At 28.5% G+C, this 23915-nt stretch overlaps 2 protein-coding genes and 1 non-coding gene across 3 annotated transcripts; 2 read left to right on the forward strand and 1 right to left on the reverse strand.

Annotated features, from left to right (window-relative positions):
• The first annotated feature begins 2674 nt into the window (after positions 1–2674).
• Positions 2675–4065, forward strand: LOC110652610 (uncharacterized). Its single transcript, XM_021808224.2, has 2 exons — positions 2675–3594; positions 3719–4065. Exons 1-2 carry the CDS (start codon positions 2695–2697, stop codon positions 3872–3874), a joined length of 1056 nt encoding a protein of 351 aa, XP_021663916.2. The 5' UTR covers positions 2675–2694; the 3' UTR covers positions 3875–4065.
• Positions 4066–7910: 3845 nt separating this feature from the next.
• Positions 7911–10327, reverse strand: LOC110652611 (protein NRT1/ PTR FAMILY 5.10). Its single transcript, XM_021808225.2, has 4 exons — positions 10128–10327; positions 9799–10016; positions 8848–9389; positions 7911–8732 (listed from the first exon to the last, which is right to left on the reverse strand). Exons 1-4 carry the CDS (start codon positions 10240–10242, stop codon positions 7919–7921), a joined length of 1689 nt encoding a protein of 562 aa, XP_021663917.2. The 5' UTR covers positions 10243–10327; the 3' UTR covers positions 7911–7918.
• A 9877-nt stretch (positions 10328–20204) lies between these two features.
• On the forward strand, positions 20205–20328 carry LOC131171670 (small nucleolar RNA snoR77). The gene has a single exon (XR_009142328.1). It is a non-coding gene; the product is annotated as a small nucleolar RNA snoR77 (small nucleolar RNA).
• Positions 20329–23915: the final 3587 nt, after the last annotated feature.

Here is a 23915-nt window from a genome sequence, read left to right on the forward strand (position 1 = left end):
GGTGCATTAGTTTTAGATAGTTATAGAGATTATGGTTAAAATTGATATTTTACTCTCTGAGTCGAACGCTCACTCCTGTTCAATATTTTTCCAGGCCACAGGAGGATATTTTTGAGGTTAACCTGCTTCCTTTCCTCGCAGGTTGTTTATCAATATTTGTGTAATTTTATTTACTCCTAGAATTTCCGCATGTGTTAGAAATGTTTATTTGATTTGGGTCTGTAAACTAAATTATTATTGTGGACCTGTAAAATTATTATATGCATGTTTGATGGACTGGATGAGGGAGCTGAGCTCCCATTTATCATTATGATGATATGAGTATGTGGAGGGTGAGCTGAGCTCCCCAATGGATTGTTTATTGTGTTTACAGGTCGGGTGAGTCAAAAACTCTCCGTTGATAGGTCCATTTTATGGCCGGACTCTGTCCGGTTGGTTTCTTGGAATTGGGCCCAAATGGGCCTTAGAGTTGGGTAAATGAATAGTTAAGGCTTACTACGGGCCTCGGGGGCTTTAGGCTGGCCCAGGTCCTAATGCTGGTCCGGCCCATAGGTTGGGTCGTGACACTTTTTTTCCAAGACTATTTTTTTACTTAATTAATAAACTTTATTACTTTATTATAATATGTGAAAAATATTTTTATTGTAACATAAAATAAAAATTTATAAAAAAATAATTAAAATCATTAAATATTTTTTAAAAAAAATCATAACTTCCATATTTAAAAAAAAAATAATTCTTGTAAAAAGAATTAACTAAAGAAGATGAGTGCATAACTTTTAAAATAATTTATCAATATCAATTGAAACTGAAAGCATTTTAATTTTATTCTTTTATGACCTTTTTCTCTTCTAATGCCATTATTTTACCTAATTATTAAAATTTATTAATTTATTACAATGTATGAAAATAAATAAATGATAAGGACATACATTAATAAATAAAATAATACATGATTTTATTTATTATTTATGAAATTAATAAATTCGTTGCATAATTTATAATTTAAATTTTTATTAATATATTGTTATTTCCTTAATTAATTTATAATACTATATTAATGAATTATATATATAAATAAAATAATCACTTTAATTTATTTTCTTATTTAAATTTGTAAGTTTTATCTTATAATTATTTTTTATTTTTGTTTTAATTTTTCTACTAAATTTTATTTTAAATTGTCAATTAACTTGATGATAATATATTAGAATTATTTCAATAGAAATTAAAATGCACATATTATAAAGATAAATTATAAATATTTTTTTACACTTTTATCAATTTTTTTCTATGAACAATACTTTTAAAAGCAGTAAAAGATTTTATTGCCATTGTTAATTTATTATAGTAATATTTCTTTAAGCATTTTCTGTATATTTTTTTTTTATATATATAAACACTATTACTTTAAAACAATAAGTGATTTGATTGACACGTTATTCCTTCCTTATAGATATTACTATTGTTACCATCAAAATATGCATTGTTCAAAACAATAAAATATGTGTTGCTAACATTATTTTAAAATATTATAAAATAATATCTATGGATCTTTTCATAATATTTATTTAGAGCTAGTTATTTATTAAATTTTTAAATAAAAAATTTAAAATATTATAATATAAATTAACTTTATTATAATTAAAAATGAAATTTTTATAAAATTTTATTATTTATATTCTTAAATAAAAAAATTTAGAACTCAATATATTAAAAATTAATATATTATAGTAATATTATATCATATACAAATAAGTGTGTGTATATATATATATTAAAAAATTAAAATTTTTTTAATTCTTATATATGTTTTATAATAAATTAATAATTACATAATATATATACTTTTATTAGTAATTTTATAAATTAATTACAATAGTTATACATAGTTTTACAAAATATAATTATTAGTAGAGGAGAGTATTTGGTCGGTTCAGTTTTGAACCGAACCGAATATTAAAAACTGAAAAACCGAATCACTTAAAAATACAAACTGAACCGAACCGATCACCTAAGGAGAAGCGAACCGAAAAATATCGATTTGATTTGGTTCTGTTGCATTAAACCGAAAATGTTAGAATTTTTATTTTTTTTAGCTGGGTTATGCATCTTGGGCTTTGAGGCTTATGCATATTGGGCTGAAAAATTATTTGAACCATTTTACTATTTGGTTTAATCAGTTTTATAGGTTTTAACCGATAAAAAATCGAATCGAACCGAACTAAAAATCAAATATGTTCAAATTTTCAAATCGAATAGAACGAATAAAATTAAAAAATCAAATTGATTGAATCGAAATGACTAAATTTGATTTTTTGATTCACACTAAAAACTACACAACTTTAATTGTCAATATATTTAATAGTTAAATTAAATAGTCCTGTACCTGTACCTCATAGTTTGTTATGCGGTTGCATAAATATTTACTGCCTTGGTTGGCTTGCACATATTGATGAACCGCTAAAGTGGGAGAAGAATGAGGGCTAATTGTTAAATTAGTTGCACAATGACTTTCATATACATCTACTTAGATTTTATCTTACCTCTTGTGTAATTTTTAAAATATTTACTTCCTATTCATATGCATGCATAAGATTCTATTAACATTTCACATAAATTATTTACTTTGACCAGGATAAAAAAAAATAACAGCAACAATATTATATAAAATAATTGAGTCATTTTTATTCCATGGCACCAGGCAGCTGGGTTGATCTAGATCCATGTGGTCCACCAGACAGGCACAAAACCGAAGCTTTTCACCTCCATTTCCCTCATTTCCATGTTCCTTGCTCCAACTCTGCAACACACACCCCTAAGATAATAACATGGCACACCACACGACGCCACCTGCAGGCGCATCTTAGCATTCTCAGACCCTTTTCCCATCCATCATCCATGGATCCTAACCTCAAAAATCTCACAAAACCCATCTCTAGACACCCAACCAGCAAAAACCCAGATCATACAATTCCTTCTAAACATTTCCACATGTCAAACCCCTTGTCAAAACTCAACCCAAATCGTAAACTCAGTACATTTACCCAGAAACCTGCCAAGAATCCACTACCGCCTTGCGTAGACACCCATTTGCAAGCTAAATCCATGAGTCTTTCAGCTGATTTTGATGGCTCCAGGCTTTCAATCTTCAAGCCAAAGCACCAATACCAAAAAAGAATCGAATCAATTGGGGAAAAAGATAGCAGAGTCGCTGCAACAAAGGAAGATTCTAAAGACAAGGTCAAGAAAGTATCATCTAAAGGGTTGGTGGACAAGAAGAAAGGACAGGAAATGCTAGTGATTGAAAAAAAGAAGGAAATACATGCCACAGTGAAGGATAATAAGGAAGTTAAGGATCCAGTTGAAGGGCTTGATATTAAGAGGATGACATTTTCATTACGTGGTGGCAGAAGAAGATCCTTCGGTGGCTCACAAGTGGAGTTGGCTGATTTTCTAGCTCATAATGGTGCTAAATTGGTCTCAGTTGATATGCCTCCATTTATGCAGATCCATGCCGTTGATTGTGCAAGGAAGACTTGTGACAGTCTTGAAAAGTTCACCTCCAAGACCCTTGCACTCACTCTCAAGAAGGTAATTATACAAATTACTTTATGGTTGGTAAATATTTTATTTCTTTTGCAGGTTTTTGTGCTGTGGTTCTGTGAGTTTGGTCATTGATAATTGATGAAGGTCTGTTTTTTCTTATCATCTGCAGGAGTTTGATGGGGTTTATGGGCCGGCATGGCACTGCATTGTGGGGACAAGTTTTGGATCCTTTGTGACACATTCAGTTGGAGGGTTTCTCTATTTCTCAATGGATCAAAAGTTGTACGTTCTCTTGTTTAAGACTACAGTACAAAGAGCAGAGTAAATCATTCAGCTTGATGATTTGGAAGTCGAAGCATTTCTAGTATAGATAGTTTAGTGAAGCTAAAAGATAAAATTGCTGATAGTTTAGTGAAGCTAAAAGATAAAATTGCTGTCCCTTTTGCACCTTGTACATTGGTTTTGCTTAGGAAAAGCAGTATATGATATGGAAATTTCACCTTTTCTCCTGTTCAAGGACCTCCCTTTTTTTGAATGGTCTAACTTTTCAGTTTTCAGGACATCTTAGTAATGGAGCTGGGGTCTAGGAAATAGGAACAGGGAGCCCCACTGGGCATTGGCTAGCCCAAATTGCTAGTTTTACTTTATTTTCTTCAATACTTCTTGTTTGTTCCTCTTATTTATCTTCTTTTAAGGTTAAACATAATACAAATTGCCTTTCACATTTGAAGTCTAGATTGGCTTTTCTTTAATGGGTGTTCTTGCGAACACCTGGCTTTGAAACCAACCTAGAGCTATACATTAAAGGGATGAAATTGTGGGAGGTAATGAACTCTGTTTCTAAGATCTCTGTTATTGTTGCATGCCATTCATGACAAATTGGAAGAGCTTTGAATATGGCATTCTGTGGTTGGGACCAGAATTGCAGGACTCTTGACTCTTCACTCAACTATGAAGGACCATTCCTTCTCTGTCACCAGGCCATTAATTTCATGTTTCACTCTTGAATGGGGTAGCTTATATACTGCAAAGTCAGTTTAGGTTATGATGATTGTCTAACTAGAGGGTCCATGGCATTTAACTTAAAAGTTAATGTCCATTTTCATTTTACTGATTTCTGAATGTACTTGCAAATCGCAGTGTTATTGTTCTCCATTTTTTAAGGAAGATGTAAGGTCATTTTTATTGCTCCAATAAATGATAGTCTGAACGAGGCCCCCTTAGTTTGATGGTATCCTTATTAGTTGATGCATAATACAGTCAGTTCACTGTGTTTGCCTTGTGTCTAGGTTTCTACATTAGGATTGTGGGATTCACTCCGCCAAACCAATTATGATCAATAATATGAAAATAGTCACTTGCCAATTAGGTTAGCCATTGATCAAGTAACTCCAATAATAAGTTCAACTCGTGTAACTTCAATAGTTTCATCATCAAGAACTAGCTTGATTTGGACATCTTATTGCTTATCTTCTTATACATTTTGGTGTTGAAAGTGGAGTCTTGAGTTCTTTAATTCTAATTACAAGTTCAACTCATGTAATTTCATTTAGACCTCTCTGATCTGATATGATTGATGAATTGTGAAGGAAACATCATCAAACACTTTTTACCAGTTCTACGGTCCTCCCCTCCCGCCTTACTTTCTTCCCAGGAGGAACGGGGCCGTCGGTGTTCCATCCATTCAAGAGCTCGGGCATCTGGCTCTATAGTATTGCACCCATGTCTCCTACTCATCTGTTTTTCTTTCTCCTTTTCAAATTGGGCCCTGCCATGATTACTAGTTTGAAGTTTATCTGATTTCTCTGATTTTATGTTAAAGTTACTCAAAAATTTCTCTTTCCTCTACACCAAATATACTTATTCTTTCTCCTTAACCACCACTCCGCACTGCATTCACCAGCAAATTTAACAGGCGAACCGCACCAAACCAGCGATCTGAATTGCCAGTTTCGGTCCAGTCCAGTCTAGTTCAAAGTTTGGGGAGAGGGACTGAGCCTGACCCTCAAAGGTCCGGATTCCGAGCAAATTCAGAACTGTGAATCGATCAACGTTATTACATCAATTTATAATTTTTAAAAATATAATAAAATTTTATCTATTTCCATGTGTATTTAAGAATATATGAGTGGAGAAAAAGAAGAAAAATTATTTTTTAAATATAAATTATATAAATATTAATTTTTAATAATTATATGAAATAAGAGAATATTAATTTCTTACTAAGTTAAGTCAAAATTAATTCATTGAGTATAATTAAATAAAATTGGTTATAATTCAAAATATTTAAAGTTTATGGCAAGTTAGCAACTGGCTATAAAATAATAATATTTTCACTATATTAACCGTTACATCAATAGGTAATAACATTTAAAATCGTTAGCAATATTATTTAAAATAATAATATTTTGACATAAAAATTAGAAATTATGATAAAATTGATAAGAAAAAGAATTAGTTAAAATTAATATTTTTTTTTTACTATTAGAACTTTGCTTTTGTTTATGTTTCTCATTGGTAAGAGTAAGCACCAAAGATTGTCTTAGACACCTCTCCATTTTTTTTTTTTTTAACCTTTTAGTGTAGTTTATGAAGTTTGGTAAAATACACAAATTCATTTTCATATTTTTAAAACTTATAATTATATTCATGAGATTTAATTTTATTAATAATTTAATAATTTCGTTTAAAATTCGTCAGAACAAATAGTCAAGTTTTAATTTAAAATTAAACACAAGTTCTCCGCTCCCCCTTTGTCTCTCTCCCATCTTCGACTTATTTGGTATTGTTATTGAAACTACTACTGAAAAAATTATTTTTTTAAATATACTAGTTAAAGAGTATTAAAAAATAATTAAAAATTAAATTTAATCAGTTTTTATCATAAGAACACTAACATAACAAAATAATTTTTTCTAAATTTTTTCTCTCAACAGCATTTAAAATGGTACTTTTATTTTCAGAAATTCAATGCCAAACTGAGCTTTTCTGTCTATCATCTCATCTTTCTTCGCTCTTTTATCTTCGTTTCTTTCTGTCATCTCTTCCTTTCTCTGTCTCTATCTTTCTTCTCTCTTTTTGGTATAATTGAAGCATCGTTAGAAAAGATTCAATACGACATTATAAATCTCTTGAAAAACCCCAAATCTACTTTAGAAATTTATTGAATCTATCATGACAATTCAAGCAGTGAAAAATCTATAAATTTGAGGGCGCACTGTAGAAAAATAACCTTATTTTAAAAGTAAAATTTTATAAAAATCCAATTGGATTGATTTCTCATATTTAAAATAAAAAAATTTATTCTTTTTAATTTTAAAATAAATTTTTTTAAAAAAAATAAAAATTAAATATAACTACACGATAATTCAATTAAATTATTTTCTTGTGAATAATTTTTTACTCGCCCAAGTAGAAGATTCTGATGATTTGAGCCCAAACGCGGAAGAAGCCTTGGGAAACTGAATGCCAAAACTCATATTGCACAAAACTCCAACCAGCCGTTCCTCAAGTTAGGTCCAGTAAAACCAAGATCAATTAGACTACAATCCTCCATCTAGTACTTGAACTCCCAAACTTGCGACTGCATGAAAGCTGCAACCCCTTGGTTTTCAGAATTAAAAGCAATGGAATTGAAATCCTCACCTAAAAATCAAGATTTAGGACTTATTTGATTTTACTGTAAAAATAACTGTTGAGAAAAAAAATACTTTTTTTAATATGATAGTTAAAGGTATTAAAAATTGATTTAAAATTAACTTTCTAAATATAAAAACTTGAGAATAATAAAATAATTTTTCTAAATTATTTTTTGTAATAACATTTAAAATAGTATTTTTTTTTTTTTTTTATAAAATGTACAGAACCTCAATGCCAAACAAGACCTTGATAGACCTTGATATTCTATCAAGGTCCGAAGTCATCCATAATGAGTCAATTCGCTCTATACCCACATAAGTTGATGTGGATATTACCACATAGTAAATAAAGTTATAGTGTTAATATCTAAAAAGATCCTAAATTTGAAACTCTATTCATAGTAAAAGAGTAAAAACCTAACCCTATTAGATAATAATGAAGCAATATTCGGTGAAATTTTATAGTTAAAGCTGTTATATAAAGGTTCTATCTCTCTGTACTTTTCTTGGAGAAATTCTTTGCGAAAAACCAGATATATTTGGACTGTGAGATTATGAGTATAATTTATTTTAAATGTGAGTATACTTTAACCAATGATCAAGTATGATTATAAAGATTGATGCATGTACATGGATTAAGATCCATAGAATTCTAGTCTTTTCAACATAATTCTTAACAAATCCTGCCAATCACAATTCAAAGTAGCAGGAGAGGCAGTCTAATAACACATTTAACTTTCATTTGCCCTCTTATAAATGTATGATCTAGCAAAATGCAAGTAGGCAAGAAATCCTACTACAGTAAGTCCAGCAAGTAACCAATAAAAATGATCAAGATGTGCCCTATTAAGATTGTTAGCAAACCAGCTATGTCCGTATTTACCTGTTGCCTTGTCAATGACAGAGACAAGAAAACTACTTAGAAAGTTTCCTACACCTATCACACTAAGGTAGAGTGAGAGACCTACACTTCTCAATCCCTCTGGAACTTGATCATAGAAAAACTCCTGAAGGCCAACAATGGTGAACACATCAGCAACACCACATAATACATACTGAGGTACCAACCACCAAATACTCATGGGAATTGTCGCATTTGGCTCATCAACCATCCCATACTCTTCAGCAACTTTAAGTCTTTTCTTCTCTACTAAAGCTGCAATTGCCATAGAAAGAGCAGATACAATCATTCCAGTCCCAATTCTTTGAAGCATAGTAATGCCAGAGGGATTCCCAGTTAAAGATCTAGCTAGAGGGACAAAAATACGATCATATATAGGAATGAAGAGAATAATGGCAAAGCCAATAAAGGTTTGAAGTGAAGCAGCCGGAATTTTGAATCCTGTGAAAATTGTTCTGTCCATTGTAACTCCTTGCTTTGTAAAGAAAGTAGTTGTTTGTGAAAACACAATTGCATATGCCAAGCTTGTAGCCCATATTGGAATAAGTCTTAACAATGCCTTTGTTTCGTTGACGTCGCTGACACGACATTTCTCTTGACCTTCCATTATACTATCTGGGGCGAGCAATGCTTTGTTGAGGAACCTTCCATGGTAGACAAAATTGCTAGGTTAGAGATTTTTTTTTTCTATAGAAGTAAAGCAGTTTCAGTTACTAAGTACTTTTTGAACCACAAAACAAAATCCCTGTGTTCTCTTACTTGAATTGCTCAGAACTTTGATCGCACATGTAAGTTTCTTCCTCTGCAGCTAAGCCTAAAGGAGCACTTCGCCAATTCCGGGCCGCTCTGACAATTACCCTACCAATTCTTATAAATGGATTTTGCTCATTTCCTTTGATACTATACCTATAAGTTCTACTTCCAAGCAAAAAAACAAGTAATGCGGCTAACATCACAATGCAGGGGATTCCAAATCCCAAAACCCAATTAAGGTTTTCTTGGATGTAAACTACGACTATAAGTGATAAGTTAATGCCTGCTGAAAAACTAAAATACCACCAATTGAAAAATGACCTCTTTGCTCCACTCTCCTTTGGATCTAGTGCATTAAATTGATCAGCTCCAAAAGCCTGAACACAAGGCTTGTGCCCACCTTGCCCAACAGCTACTAGATACAGAGAGAAGAAGAATAGGATTACTTGGAACAAAGGGGGAGAACATGATGTGCCATTTTTGGTGCTCTCACATTCAGAAACATCAGTAGAAGTTAGGGCAACTGATAGAGTCAACAAGCCAAGTCCCTGGAAGTCATTTCCACTATTGAAACATTGGCAATTCATACAATGCTGAAATGAACATTTCTTTGCAACTTGCTTGAAATCCTAAGGTAGTTCTTGTTGCATATACCATATCAGGATTAAGAGATTTTCAAAAACCAAAATCATTACCCCGTTGAAAATACAACCACGTGATTCAGAGCACGCTATCACACGTGATATTTTTATATTCTCCTGCTCCTACCCCCTTTTTTTTTCTAAATTTCTTTTTACAAAATAATAAATAAAGTGAAAAAAAAAATGGAAAACAGAAAATTCAGATTTCTAATGGAAATTCTCAGATGATGAGTTGTAAATCTGGAAGTAATGACTCAAGAATCGGAAACTCTCATCTTACAAGAGAGTAATTAATCAAAGGAAGAATGATACTAACCAAGATATAGATGAGAGAAGCAAAAAAGATAGTGCGGTAGCGGCCAAGAAAAGAATCCGCCACAAACCCTCCTAAAAGCGGCAGAAGAGTTGCCGTGCCCGACCAAGTGTTGACACTCTCAGCCGCACTTGCGGTGGACTGGCCAAGAGAACTCGTTAAGTAAGATATAAGGTTGGAAGATATCCCATAGTACGCAAATCTCTCCGCCACTTCCACAGCTACAGAGATTAATTGGTTTTAGCAATCGCTTCACTTTTTTTTTTTTTTATTGATTGTTGATTTTATGAGTCGAAAGAAAGAAAGAAAGATAGAAATTCACTTTGGCCTACCTATGATGAATGATGCTGATCTCCATCCACCGGAGCTTGATCGGTGGGCCGGCCTGCTTTTGTAGTCAACGGATCCATCCACTGTGACGTCTTCCATTAATGGAGTAGTTGCCATTGGCTTCAAACTCAGAAGAAATTGCACTGCAACTTTAAATTTTGTAGGTAATGTATATATTGAAACTACACACACACACACGCATATATATATATATATATATATATATATATATATATATATATATATATATATATATATATATATATAAAATAAATCGTTGATTGTTAATCTCAACATTTTTATTTGTTATCTATCGTTTGCTGGATTATAATATTATTGAACATTTTATTAGTTCAAATAAAAGCATACTAAATTTTTTATTTGGAAATAAATAGAATCTCCGTTATAATTTTTACATATTAAAAAATAAATAAATATTGGACATATGGTATCCTTAGCCTAAGGTATTGTTTGGTTAAGGGTAAGTCCACAAAAGAAATAGAAAATTTTGAAAAGTACAAAAATAGTATTATTTAGTTTACATTATCAAACTAACCTTTTAGGAAATAAAACATTTTATTTCACTTGTACAAGGGAAGTAACTTAGATAGGGTTTGATAAATTACCCTTCTTTAATTAAGTATAATAGTATAATAAATTTATCAATTTATTTTTTAATTTGTTAACATTAAATTATTTTATGGACATTATTATTTTTTATAATTTAAATACAAACTACTTCTTAAGAAATTAATTTATACATCAAATACATTTATATTATACTTCTTGAAAAATAAATATTTTAAACCAAATTGTGCCTAAGTTTCCTAAGAGTTAAAACGGCATGAGGTAGGAGAATATATATATATTCATTAAATTTTGAAATATTCATTAAATTTTGAAACTAAACGTCTTTTATTTGTCAATTTATCAGTAATTAAATATTAAATTTAATTACAGTAAATGTGTTTAAAATATTTAATTAAATGATTTTTTTTTAAGTAATCTGAATTTTTGATTTTATTGTTATTAAAGTTTTCTAATTAAAAATTAAAAAATTTTATAATGAATGAAAATTATATTTTGTAATTAATGTTTTTCGATCATTTAAATTTAAAATATCAAATTAATTAAGGATTGTATTTAGGAAATTAAATTTTATGATAATTATATATTATAATTATTTAGAAAATACAGAAAAAATTGTCAGCAATAGTTTAATTAAAAATTACCACTTGACATAAATGTGATATATTTAAAATCTTATTTCCTCTTAATTTTTTTTTACAAAAATATAGTTCACCTTTTCATTAGAAAAGCGAAAATGGAACCTATATAAAATTAGCATATGTATTTATTGGGTATAATTAATAAATTAATCTAATTAATTCTTAATTTTTTCTATCTCTAGTTAATCTTTATTAGCATAATCTTAATTAATCTTAAGAGTGTCTTTATTTATCTAGAGGGCAGGAAAAGGAAGTATTAAGAAGCTTGAACTTGCGATATAACGAAAATAGGTTATTAGTTCTTTTCAATGAAATAATGAAGAATAGATTGCATGAATGGCTTGATGGGTTATTGAGGAATGAAAATTAAAAATTAGTGGATGAATATTACTTTTAATAATTAGACATTTTTTTACAAAAATTCAATCATTAATTTTTTACAAAAATTCAAATATCCCTTGATTTTTTTGTTATTAAACCTAATTAATATTAATTAAAATTTAAAATTAAACATTTTGTTTTAGCTAAGAAAAATGTTTCAAATATGATATGTAAATATTTTTAAAGTAAATGTATTTAAAATTAAACTTTAATATTTTCTAATTAAAATGAAAGTAACTATTTTCTAATTTTGAAAATATTTCTAATGCTTTTCTTAAGAAAAGTTAAATTTAGATTATAATTTAAAAATTAAATTAAATTTAACTATAATAAATATATATCTCACTTAATTTAAGATTATAAATTATTAAATTAAAATTAAAATTAATTTCTATTAATTAAAATATATTCTATAAATACTATATAAAATTTAATAAATATTAAAAAATTCTATAAAACTTTTTTTTTTTATCAAAATTAGATACCACTCATTAAAATTTATTTCTTTTAGTTAGGAAGAATTTTAGGTAATTTTTTCATATTAAAAAAATTGCTATTTAGAAATTATAAATTTTATATAAAATTTAATTCAATAAATACTTTATCAAATTTAATTGAAATATCAATAAAGTCCATTCAGTTGACTTTTTTAAAAAATTACTATCAATAAAATTATTATTTGACATCAATGTAATTCATTTGAAATTCTATATGAAAATTTACCATAAATAAATTCTACTAGATATTGTCACTTGGAATAAATATAACAATTTTAAAATCTTAAAACTTATTTAAATATTGTCATTTAAATATAATAGTTTTAACAAAACATACATTATAATTTTTAACAAAACATATGTTTTTCTGAATTAATGGAGTCATTGTCATTATTGGCTTCTATGATTCAAGAGAATCACTTTTTAGATACACTAGTTAAAGAATTTTAAAAATAATTTAAAATTAAATTTGATAAGTTTTAATCATAAAAATACTAAAATAATAAAATATTTAAATTATTTTTTTTTTAATCAAAAAATAATTTTGAACTCTAAATATGCAATACCAAACAAGGTAAAATTTGTCTTCCTACGTTTGTTTGATAGAAAAGTTAAATTTAGATTATAATTTAAAAATTAAATTAAAATTAAATAACAATTATATATTACACCCACATAGGATATTATAAAATATTTATCATTGTATACATTAGAAATGTCAAAATTGATTAAAGTATAGAAAATCAATATTCTATAAATACTATATAAAATTTAATAAATATTAATAAATTCAATTCGAAACTTTTTTTTAAAAAAATTTTATCAATAAAATTGTCATTTAGCATAAATATAATTCATTTGAAATTTTATGTGATAGGAAGAAAAATTCCTATCAATAAATTCAATAAATACTATATAAAATTTAATAAATTCAATAAATACTATATAAAATTTAATAAATATCAATAAAGTCCATTCAGTTGACTTTTTTAAAAAAAATTACTATCAATAAAATTATTATTTGACATCAATGTAATTCATTTGAAATTCTATATGACCGGAAGAAAATTTACCATAAATAAATTCTACTAGATATTGTCACTTGGAATAAATATAACAATTTTAAAATCTTATGGGGCAGCACTAAGAAAAACTTAGCTGCTTTAAATATTGTCATTTGACGTAAATATAATAGTTTTAACAAAACATACATTATAATTTTTAACAAAACATATGTTTTTCTAATTAATGGAGTCATTGTCATTATTGGCTTCTATGATTCAAGAGAAGTTGCACTCACATTGTTGTTGGAACTGCTGTTGAGAAAATCACACTCATATTATTGTTAGAACTGCTATGGGAGAAATCACTTTTTTAGATACACTAGTTAAAGAATTTTAAAAAATAATTTAAAATTAAATTTGATAAGTTTTAATCATAAAAATACTAAAATAATAAAATAACTTTTTTAAATTATTTTTTAAACAGCATCTAAAATAGTGTTTTTAATCAAAAAAATAATTTTGAACTCTAAATACAATACCAAACAAGGTAAAATTTGTCTTCCTACCATTGTTTATAGAAAATGTTTTCTTTTTTTTCATAATTAAAAAATTAAAAAATATCAATTATTTTTTTTTAGATTTTACTTTTTTCTTGCTAAATATAATAATTATTACAATTCTTAATAATTTATTTTATCACCTCCCTCAATTAAATGTATTAAAGAATAACTTAATTAAGATAAAGTATATTTTATTATAATTTAAATAATTTAATTATTTTTTTAATTAAACTGGACTGATGTACCATATATTTACTTTAAATTACTTTATAACACATTTTCGAAGCAAATCAAAATAGTCTTTATCCTCTTATAAAACGGTGAATAATTCACTTTTTAAAATAAATATTAATTTTACATAATTATAAAAAAAAATATGCATATCAAAAATATCTAATAATCTCTCATATTTCTATCTCATAAAAAAATTAATTCAATTATTAAATATTTTATATATTTTCTATCAATTGTTGAATTATAATTTGAGCGTAGATTAAAAATTTTATTTAAATCTGAATAGAATTTATCTTATAATTTATCACATATTAAAAAATAAATAAAAGGTAAACTATACGGGTCCTTAGCATAAGTTTCTTGAGAATTAAAATAGGATGAGGTAGGAATTTATTTATTCAAACTCGAGATAAATATCTATAAGTTTAAATTTGACTCGTTTAAAAAGTGAATTCTAAATGAGCCGATAAAATTGAGCTTTTTATTGAAATCAGTCTCGAGTAACTTGATTAATTTATGAAATAAGTTTTAGATTTATAATTATGAAATTTAAATTAAGTAATTTTAATTAACTCTTATATAAAAAATAATTGAATTTTTATAAAAGATTAAATTTAAATTCTAAATAATTATATTGAATAATTACATCTTATACATTCATTATATCATAATTTTAAATAATATATTATTTTAAAATATTTTTAAATAAAATAATAAATATTATACTATAATAAAATAAAATAATTAATACAAATATTATTATAAATAAATTTACTCACAGATTTATTTAATATGTTTATTCATAAATTAATTTACGAATTTATAAATAAATTGACTCAAGTTCCTCAGTAAATCAAATATTATTTAGTTTAAATTCAATTAATTTATTAAATAAACTTAAAAATTAAAAGTTCTACCTGTTGCCATCCCATTGTCAATTTCTGTGCCGAAGGCTTTTTTTGGTGTTTTTTTGGCTTTTTTAGATTGAGTCTTTTTTTCAGGTAATGATGACAGCTTATACCCACCTTAGTAGTCGTTTTCTCATTGGTGTTCGTTTGTTTTTTGGACGAATGCTATGAACTCGATATTTAATAAAAATAAAATAATAATAATAATTGATAAATTAAATATTTATATATTTTTAATTAATTTTAATATAAATATTTAATTTAATAATTATTAAATTTATTTTTATAAAAAATTGAGTTGGTATTAATTATTTTTAGATACTTGGGATAAAACATTATTCACTATATATTTTATTGTCAATTTTCTGGGGAAGAATTTTTTTTTTTTTTTTTTGTCTTTACTTCTTTGTTTAGATTGAGTCATTCTGAGAACTTTTCTTTTACAGGTGATGATGAAAGCGCCAATTGTAAGCTCAATATGATATACAAATAGCCAAATAATCATTACATATATCTCTTTTATGAATGATATTCATCTTTTCAGTTTAAATAAATTGGTTTCATTACAGAAGGGGCTTAACCAGCCTTGAGAAAAGAGTTATAATAATAGGCTTAAAGCCCAATCACAATGCCCATGCCTTATAGAAAAACGGACCCTATAATCCAACCGAATTGAATAAACCCAACCCACCGAAGCATCATAGCTAAGTCGAATTACCACTCAAACTATAGACTCGAAGCATCTTTACAGGGACAGGGATAGAGAATTCATAAAAATTACTCTATTTAAATATAATTAATATTTTTAAAATTTAAAATTTTTTAATTTTAATTAAAATTTATTATTAATTATTTAAATTTATCTTAAATTTAATTATTATTATTATTTAAAAAATAATTAAATTCATTTAATTTTATATATTTTAATTAAAAATTTATATAAAAAATTATATTTATTAATAATTTATATTTTTAAAATTTAATACTTCACAAAATAAAATATATAAAAATTTATAAATATTATTATAAAAAAATATTTTATATTTAATTAAATATTTATATAAAATAATTCGCATATAAAATTTAAATTTAACTTAAATATACCAAGATTACTAAATTTTAAATTATAATATATAAAAAATTTAATTATATACTGTCCAAACATAACATATTTTATTAGGGTTTAATCTAATTAGTTATCGGCAAAATCCTGATCCCTTGCTATCCCTGCGATTGCAGGAGCCATGCTGCCATCAGGCCTTTGATGCATCTTTTCCTTGAAAGGTCGATGGAGGAAGATTCTGCACACCAAAGAGCAGCCACTAGGCTGCACATGCATTTATTGCCTAACCATGAAAACCTAGGCTCTATAGCTTCCAAGGTTCAAGATAACCAAACTCTGCTCTAAAGAAACAGCAAGAACACCACCATGAAACAAGGATCCAGAGTTCATGAGGACAAAATAGTAGAAGAAGAGGCAGAGCCCATAGATTTCTCAGTCTGTTTTAGTTGAAGGGGGAAGCCATAGAAAGGGCTTAACACTCGAACCATTAAGATACCTATTCCTTCATAACTCAACCAGTTCAAAGACCCATCCCCATAGCTAAAAGCACAACCCAAACTCAGAGATAAACTCAAACAGTACCATCATAGAGCAGATCTAAACCAAATCCCTCCCCAAATCGTATAGATATGCAGCAAAACAAAGTAAAATCACGTATTTATCCCCAAAAAATCCACCCAAAGGTGGGGAAAGTCTAATTCACTTCCAGGCAGAGCAAGGGAAACCATCTCGTACCCGGATGGGGCAGAGGCCGCAAGAACTCCAGCGAAAAGTAGAGCTAAGACTTTCAGCAACAAAGAAAAGGAAAGAAAGTTTCTCTCCATTAAATAGAGAGAAACAGTGTTGAGTGAACTTTATTATTAAATATTTATATTTATATTTATTTTATATTCATATATTTATACACAAATTTTAATATAAAATATTAAACTCAATGATTACTAAGTCATTTTTCATGTGAGATTAAACTTGTATTATATACAATTTATTATTTTAGTAAATTACACTGAAATTCTTAAGATTTGTGATTATTAACTACTTTATTTCTAAATTTTTTATCATTATATTAAAAATACTTAATTTTTCATTCTTTTTTAAGTTTTTTTTAATTATTAATAAAAAAAAACTAATACATTTCTTAGTGTCCTTCTCCTTTATAAGAGTGAGTAGAATTAAGTTCAAATTGAAAAAATAAATTAAACAGGTTTAATTTGAAAAATTGATTTAATTTTTTAATAGTTTAGTTGATTTTTAACTTCAAGAAATTAGATCTATTTGATTTGGTTTGATTTTTTAAAAAATAATAAAACTGAATCAAATAGTTTATTATCAATTTATTATTATTATGTCTTAATTTAAAATTAAAAAATATATATAACTGAAATAAGTTAGAATAAGTTCAAAAAATAAGCCTAAAACGAAGCTTAAATTGAACCAACCAAATTAAATTTAGTTCATTTTAACTTGCTAAAAGTTTTAATTTAGTTGGTTTAATTTTCTCTTTAATTCGATTTAATTTGCTAAAATTTAGATTTTAATTTTTAATTTTTCAATTCAAACTAAACTGAACTAATCAATTTCTCTCTCCCCCCTCCCCAACCCCTTCCTTTCCCCAGTCCACTCTTTACCGTCACCCTCGTCATCACCAACAAAGCAACCCCGATGCTCACCAAGATTAAATTAGAATATATTTAACGAATTCATCGTGTTATTTTTTTTTTAATTTTCATATTATTTATTCATGCTTTTCTAGTTTTAAGTAGTGCAATTTGTGTACACAGTTCATAAACCGATTATGTTAACCTACACATATATAAAAAAAAAAAAAAAGCTCATATGGATACGAGCTATTTAATTAATAGTATCAAAATACTCAACTCCAACATAAATATATTTACAACACAGGTTACATGACTTGTATAATCTATTTAAATAAATAAATCATTAATGTGTCATGATACAACATATTTAATCCATTTAAATAAATAAGTTATTATAAATTTTATATGACATGACACGTTTAACCATGTAACACGTTTAATTTAGGGATAGTAACGGATATGTTACTTATGAAATTATCGTACTCGAACCCGATTAATATTTTCAAAATTTAAAATTATTTTAAATTCAATTAAAATTTATTTTTATTATTCAAATCTATCTCAAACTCAATAATTATTATCTGAAAAATACTCCAATCCGTTTAATTTTATATATTTTAATTAATAATTTACATAAAAAATTATGTTTTATCAACATTTATATTTTAAAAATTTAATAATTTTATAAAATATTTAAATTCTAATTTTTTAAAATAAAATATATAAAAATTTACAAATATTATTATGAAAAACATATATTTCATATTTAATTAAGTATTTATATAAATAGAATTAGGTAATGGATATCTAGCTTGCGAAATTCAAATTTGACCCAAACCTGTTATGGCTATTATTCTCCAAATTTAAATCCGTCTCAAACCTAATTATATACTATCCAAAAACATCATATTAGAGTTTAATTGGATCGGACACCCACGAAAACTTGACCTATTGCCATCCCTAGTTTAACCTGTTTATTATGCTAAGATATATATTAAGCAACATCATTAAAATATATAAATAGCAACGTAATATTCAATAATTATTCAAATATCCAAACATCATTCAAATGAAATGAAATGAGATTATTAGGATTAAGTTTAGCTCCTTATATTTATACCCCATAACTAAAATTATGTAGTTTTAATATGTAAATAATAAGGGTCACAATCCATCTATTTATACCATATATTAACGTGGGAGGGGAGAGGGTGACATTCATTTTGCCAAAAATACCCTTCATTGTTCAAATTAATTATAATTACATTTTTATTATTTAAACTAGTTTTAATTTTTATATAAATTTAAAATTTTTGATATTACTTTTACTTAGTTTCAATTAAATATAAATTTTTATAAGAAGTAATGAACTAAAATAAGAAATTAATAAGTGAAAAATAAAAAATACAATTAATATATAATCCATATATTAATTTTAATATTTATATAAATTTAAAATTCCTAATTTTAGAGTTTATATAAATTTAAAATTTTTAGTCCTATTTATACTTAATGTTTGTGTGGGAGGGAGAACACTGGCTTTATAAAAAATACCCATGATGATTTATTAATATGACAATAAAGAACTAATTTTATTTTGTTTTAATTAAAGAATAAAAAATAAATTAACCAATATATTTTAGTAAATTTTAACTAATAAAATCCTAAAATGGGAATCTAATAGAATTTAAAAATAGAATTTATTAAAATTCAGTAGTTTTTTTTTTAAATTATAATACATATTATAGATGATGAATAAAAAAAATATATTAAAATATTGAAAAAATGTTTTGCTTAAAAAAGAAATTATATTTTAATAATATATATTTATTTATTTTAATGGTAAAAATGAAATATTCAAATATTTATATTTTTTGCGTGATTATATTTCAAAGATTAGTGCATATACAAGTTGAAATAGATTTTAATTTAAACTTATTATTTTACTTATAAGATAATATAAATCAATCATTAAGAAATGTTATGACATTCAAAAGAAAATATTTATAGTATTTTAAAAAAATGTTTATGATATTCTCAATAAAATGTTTATGGCATTTTTTTTAAAATTTTTTGGAAATATATTTGAAGAATTATATTAATTAAAAATTATATTTTTGTAATGACTAAAATTTTTAATTTTTTATTAATTGAATTTTTTCAAAATGTCAACATGATAATTATATTTGTATATTTTTTTCATAAATTATATAGAATCAATTGTGCTGTATATTGAAAATAATATATTTAATGAATGATATTATATTTTAAATTAAAATTATTATTTCTAAAATTTCAATTAAAAATTGTAAAATACACGAGTTAAAAATAATAAGATGTATGCACAACCCAGGTGTCAAAAAGCTAGTATGTTTAAATGAGTCAAAATAAACCTATTAACCTAATTAATTAAACATATCATTTTTTATATTATCAATTTAAGTGAGTAAACCCAATTAAATTTTCAATTTTAGCGTTTCATAAATAGGTCGACCAGCTTATGATTTGAATCTATTTATGCTACATTTAAATTCATTTAATTACATGTCATGTAATCAAATCGTGTCAAAATTACTCTATTTAAATTAAAGACCAGCAATTCAGCTAGCCTCTTTGTAGAAAATATAATAGCGAAGGAGGTTAATGCTTGTACCTTAATTGCCTTTTGCTCTTCATGCTTGCTAAGGCTTTTCCCTTGAAGCTGGTCTAGTAAGCTTAAGCGCAATTTCGATCTTTTCTTGTCTTCTCTCACCCTTTTCTTTCTCAAGAAACCAACGTAGATGTTTAATGATGGAACTCTGCGTCGTTCTTCAAGGATTCCTATCAAAAATAGGAAGTATATGAACTAAGTCTTGCTCTTGGACCAAGTCTTCTTTGTTACTCTTCTTTGTCATAAACTTATTTTTATTTGTTGCACTTATTTTTAATTCTTCATTTTTATTTGAATAAGTCAAATGTGCTGTTAAGATTTACTGCAGCAAATATTTCCTATTTTTGCTCATTGTGCCGTTTGTGGTCTTAAGTGTAGGATTTGTTAGTTGTTCCTTCTGCTATTTATTCATTTGTATTGGCAGTAGTAAGGAGAAGAAAAAAAATACACCAAAATTCTCATTTTTGAGAACCAAATTCTTTAAAGCTTTGACTGGGACCCATCAGTGGTATCAGAGCTTGCAATCCTAATTCTTTTTTCCTCTTTTCATGGCAACAAACAAAGAGCGAATCGAAAATTTGGAGGTTGGCCTTGGCTAGCTCCAAGAGGATCTATCAAAGATGGAACGGGGACTTAGCGATGAACTGCAACAAATCAAGGCAGCCATCACTAAATTCTCTGAACTTTCACTTACAAGCAAAGATGCATCTAGCAGCATAAGCAATCGAATCAGTCAAAATCTCACCAACCAAGAAGAATCCAGAGATGGAGGAAGGCCGCTGGTTTCTGCGAAATTGGCAAAATTGGAGTTTCCAAAATACTCCGGTGATGATCCAACTGAATGGTTCACAAGGGTGGATCAGTTCTTTGAATACCAGGGAACCCCAGACTCAGAAAAGGTGTCTTTGGCCTCTTATCACCTTCGGGGAGAGGCAAACGAATGGTGGCAGTGGCTTCGCAGGACTCACACCGGCGAGGGGGCAGCGTAACATGGGCAATCTTCTCTGAGGAATTATGGTCCCGATTTGGGCCTACTGACTGTGAAGATTTCGATGAGTCCTTATCAAAAATTCGCCAAACTGGACTCTTGCGAGATTGTCAACGGGAGTTCGAAAGATTGGGTAACAGGGTAAAAGGGTGGACACAAAAGGCACTTGTTGGGACGTTTATGGGAGGTCTTAAACCAGAGATTGCTGAGGGAATTAGAATGTTTAAACCGAAAACTCTGAAAGAAGCCATCAGCCTAGCTTGAATGAGGGATGAACAGTTGCTGTAACAAAAGAAGGCAATTCGTTCGTCTTATCAGATGAGTTTTTTGTCCCCGACAACGAGCAAACCATCTACACCAATAAAACGGCTTTCGTGGGAAGAGATGCAAAATCGGCGGGCGAAAGAACTGTGCTTTAATTGTGATGAGAAGTTTGTTCTTGAACACAGGTGTACTAAACCCCAACTTCTTCTTCTTGATGGCGGATTTGACATTGACGACGATGATGAAGATGGTGAACCTGAAATTTCTCTACACGCACTTACTGGGTGGTCTTCATCAGGTACCATGTGGGTTGTTATTCAAATCAAATCCTTAGAACTGATTTGCCTCATTGATAGTGGGTCCACGCACAATTTCATCAATGAAAAAGTGGCCGGATCACTCAAATTGTTGGTCGAACCAACCAGACCCTTCAACGTGAAAGTAGCAAATGGGGATCCTCTTTAATGCAGTGGAAAATTCAGAAATACTCCAGCTCTCTTGCAAGGTATACCCTTCTCAATTACGTTTTATTCCTTGCCAATCATGGGTTTGGATGTGGTATTAGGGGTACAGTGGCTGCGGCAATTGGGGACAGTCCAATGCAATTGGGACAGGTTGACTATGGATTTTATTTGGAATGGGGAGCAGCGACACCTGCAAGGTTTAACAAAACAACAAATTAAATCTTCCTCCTTGAAGGCGATGGCTAAAGAGCTGCGACACCATAGCTCATTTTTTGCCATTTGCGTTGAAACTTCATCAATAGATTTACCCGAAGGAATTCACCCAGAGATGCGGAAATTGCTGGATAAATTTTCAGATGTTTATCATTAGCCAAATCAGCTCCCTCCTGAGAGCACTATCAGCCACCATATCAACCTCAAGGAAGGAACAAATCCAGTTAATGTCCGACCATACAGGTACGCCTACTTTCAGAAGGCGGAAATTGAAAAGCAAGTCCAAGATATGCTTTGGTGCAGGTTAATTCAGGCGATGCAGTCCCTTTTGTTCCCCTGTTCTGCTTGTTAAGAAAAAGGATGGTTCTTGGCGTTTTTGTACAGATTACAGAGCCCTCAACGCAGTGACAATCCGGGACAGATTTCCAATTCCAACCGTTGAAGATATGTTGGACGAACTTCATGGAGCTGCTTACTTTACAAAATTGGATTTCATCGCAGCATTCCATCAAGTTCGAGTTCACCCCGCTGATGTCCACAAAACAGCCTTTTGCACACATAATGGCCACTACGAATATTTGGTAATGCCCTTCGGCTTGTGTAATGCTCCCTCAACTTTCCAAGCTTTGATGAACACAATTTTTCGTCCATATTTACGGAAATTTGTGTTAGTTTTCTTTGATTATGTCTTAATCTATAGTCCGAATTGGGGTGTGCATCTGCAACATGTACAATTGGCTCTTGAGTTGTTGCGACAACATAAATTTTACATCAAGCTTAGCAAATGTGCTTTTGGTCAGCAACAAATAGAATATTTGGGGCATATTGTCTCTTGTGATGGTGTACAGGTGGACCAAGGAAAGATTAAAGTTATACTTGAATGGCCTAAACCCACTAACGTGTCTGAATTACGTGGGTTTTTAGGCTTAACAGGTTATTACAGGAAGTTCATGCGAGATTATGGAGTCATAGCTTGACCTTTAACTAATTTGTTGAAGAAAGGACAATTTTCTTGGAATGAAGAAGCAGCTAAAGCCTTTATAGACTTGAGTTATTGCGACAACATAAATTTTACATCAAGCTTAGCAAATGTGCTTTTGGTCAGCAACAAATAGAATATTTGGGGCATATTATCTCTTGTGATGGTGTACAGGTGGACCAAGGAAAGATTAAAGTTATACTTGAATGGCCTAAACCCACTAACGTGTCTGAATTACGTGGTTTTTTGGGCTTAACAGGTTATTACAGGAAGTTCGTGTGAGATTATGGAGTCATAGCTCGACCTTTAACTAATTTGTTGAAGAAAGGACAATTTTCTTGGAATGAAGAAGCAGCTAAAGCCTTTATAGACTTGAAAAAGGCTATGGCAGCTACTCCAACACTTGCCATGCCTAATTTTGACGAGCCTTGTGTCGTCACCACCGATGCCTCCAATAACGGCATAGGCGCTGTGTTATCCCAGAATGACAAACCAATTGCTTTCATGAGTCGAGCATTGGGAGCCTCCAAACAGTCCTGGTCCACATATGCCAAGGAAATGCTAGCTATTCTACAAGCTATTCGGACATGGCGTCCATACCTACTTGGCCGCAAGTTCTTCATTCAAACAGACCAACGAAGCCTCAAATATTTGGTGGAGCAGAGAATTGTCACTCCTGAACAGCAGAAATGGGTTTCTAAGCTACTGGGCTTCGACTACGAAATCATTTATAAACCAGGCAAAGAAAACACGGT

The sequence above is a fragment of the Hevea brasiliensis genome, chromosome 12 (genome assembly GCF_030052815.1).
Source record: "Hevea brasiliensis isolate MT/VB/25A 57/8 chromosome 12, ASM3005281v1, whole genome shotgun sequence".
In the NCBI taxonomy this organism is placed as follows: Eukaryota; Viridiplantae; Streptophyta; class Magnoliopsida; order Malpighiales; family Euphorbiaceae; genus Hevea; species Hevea brasiliensis.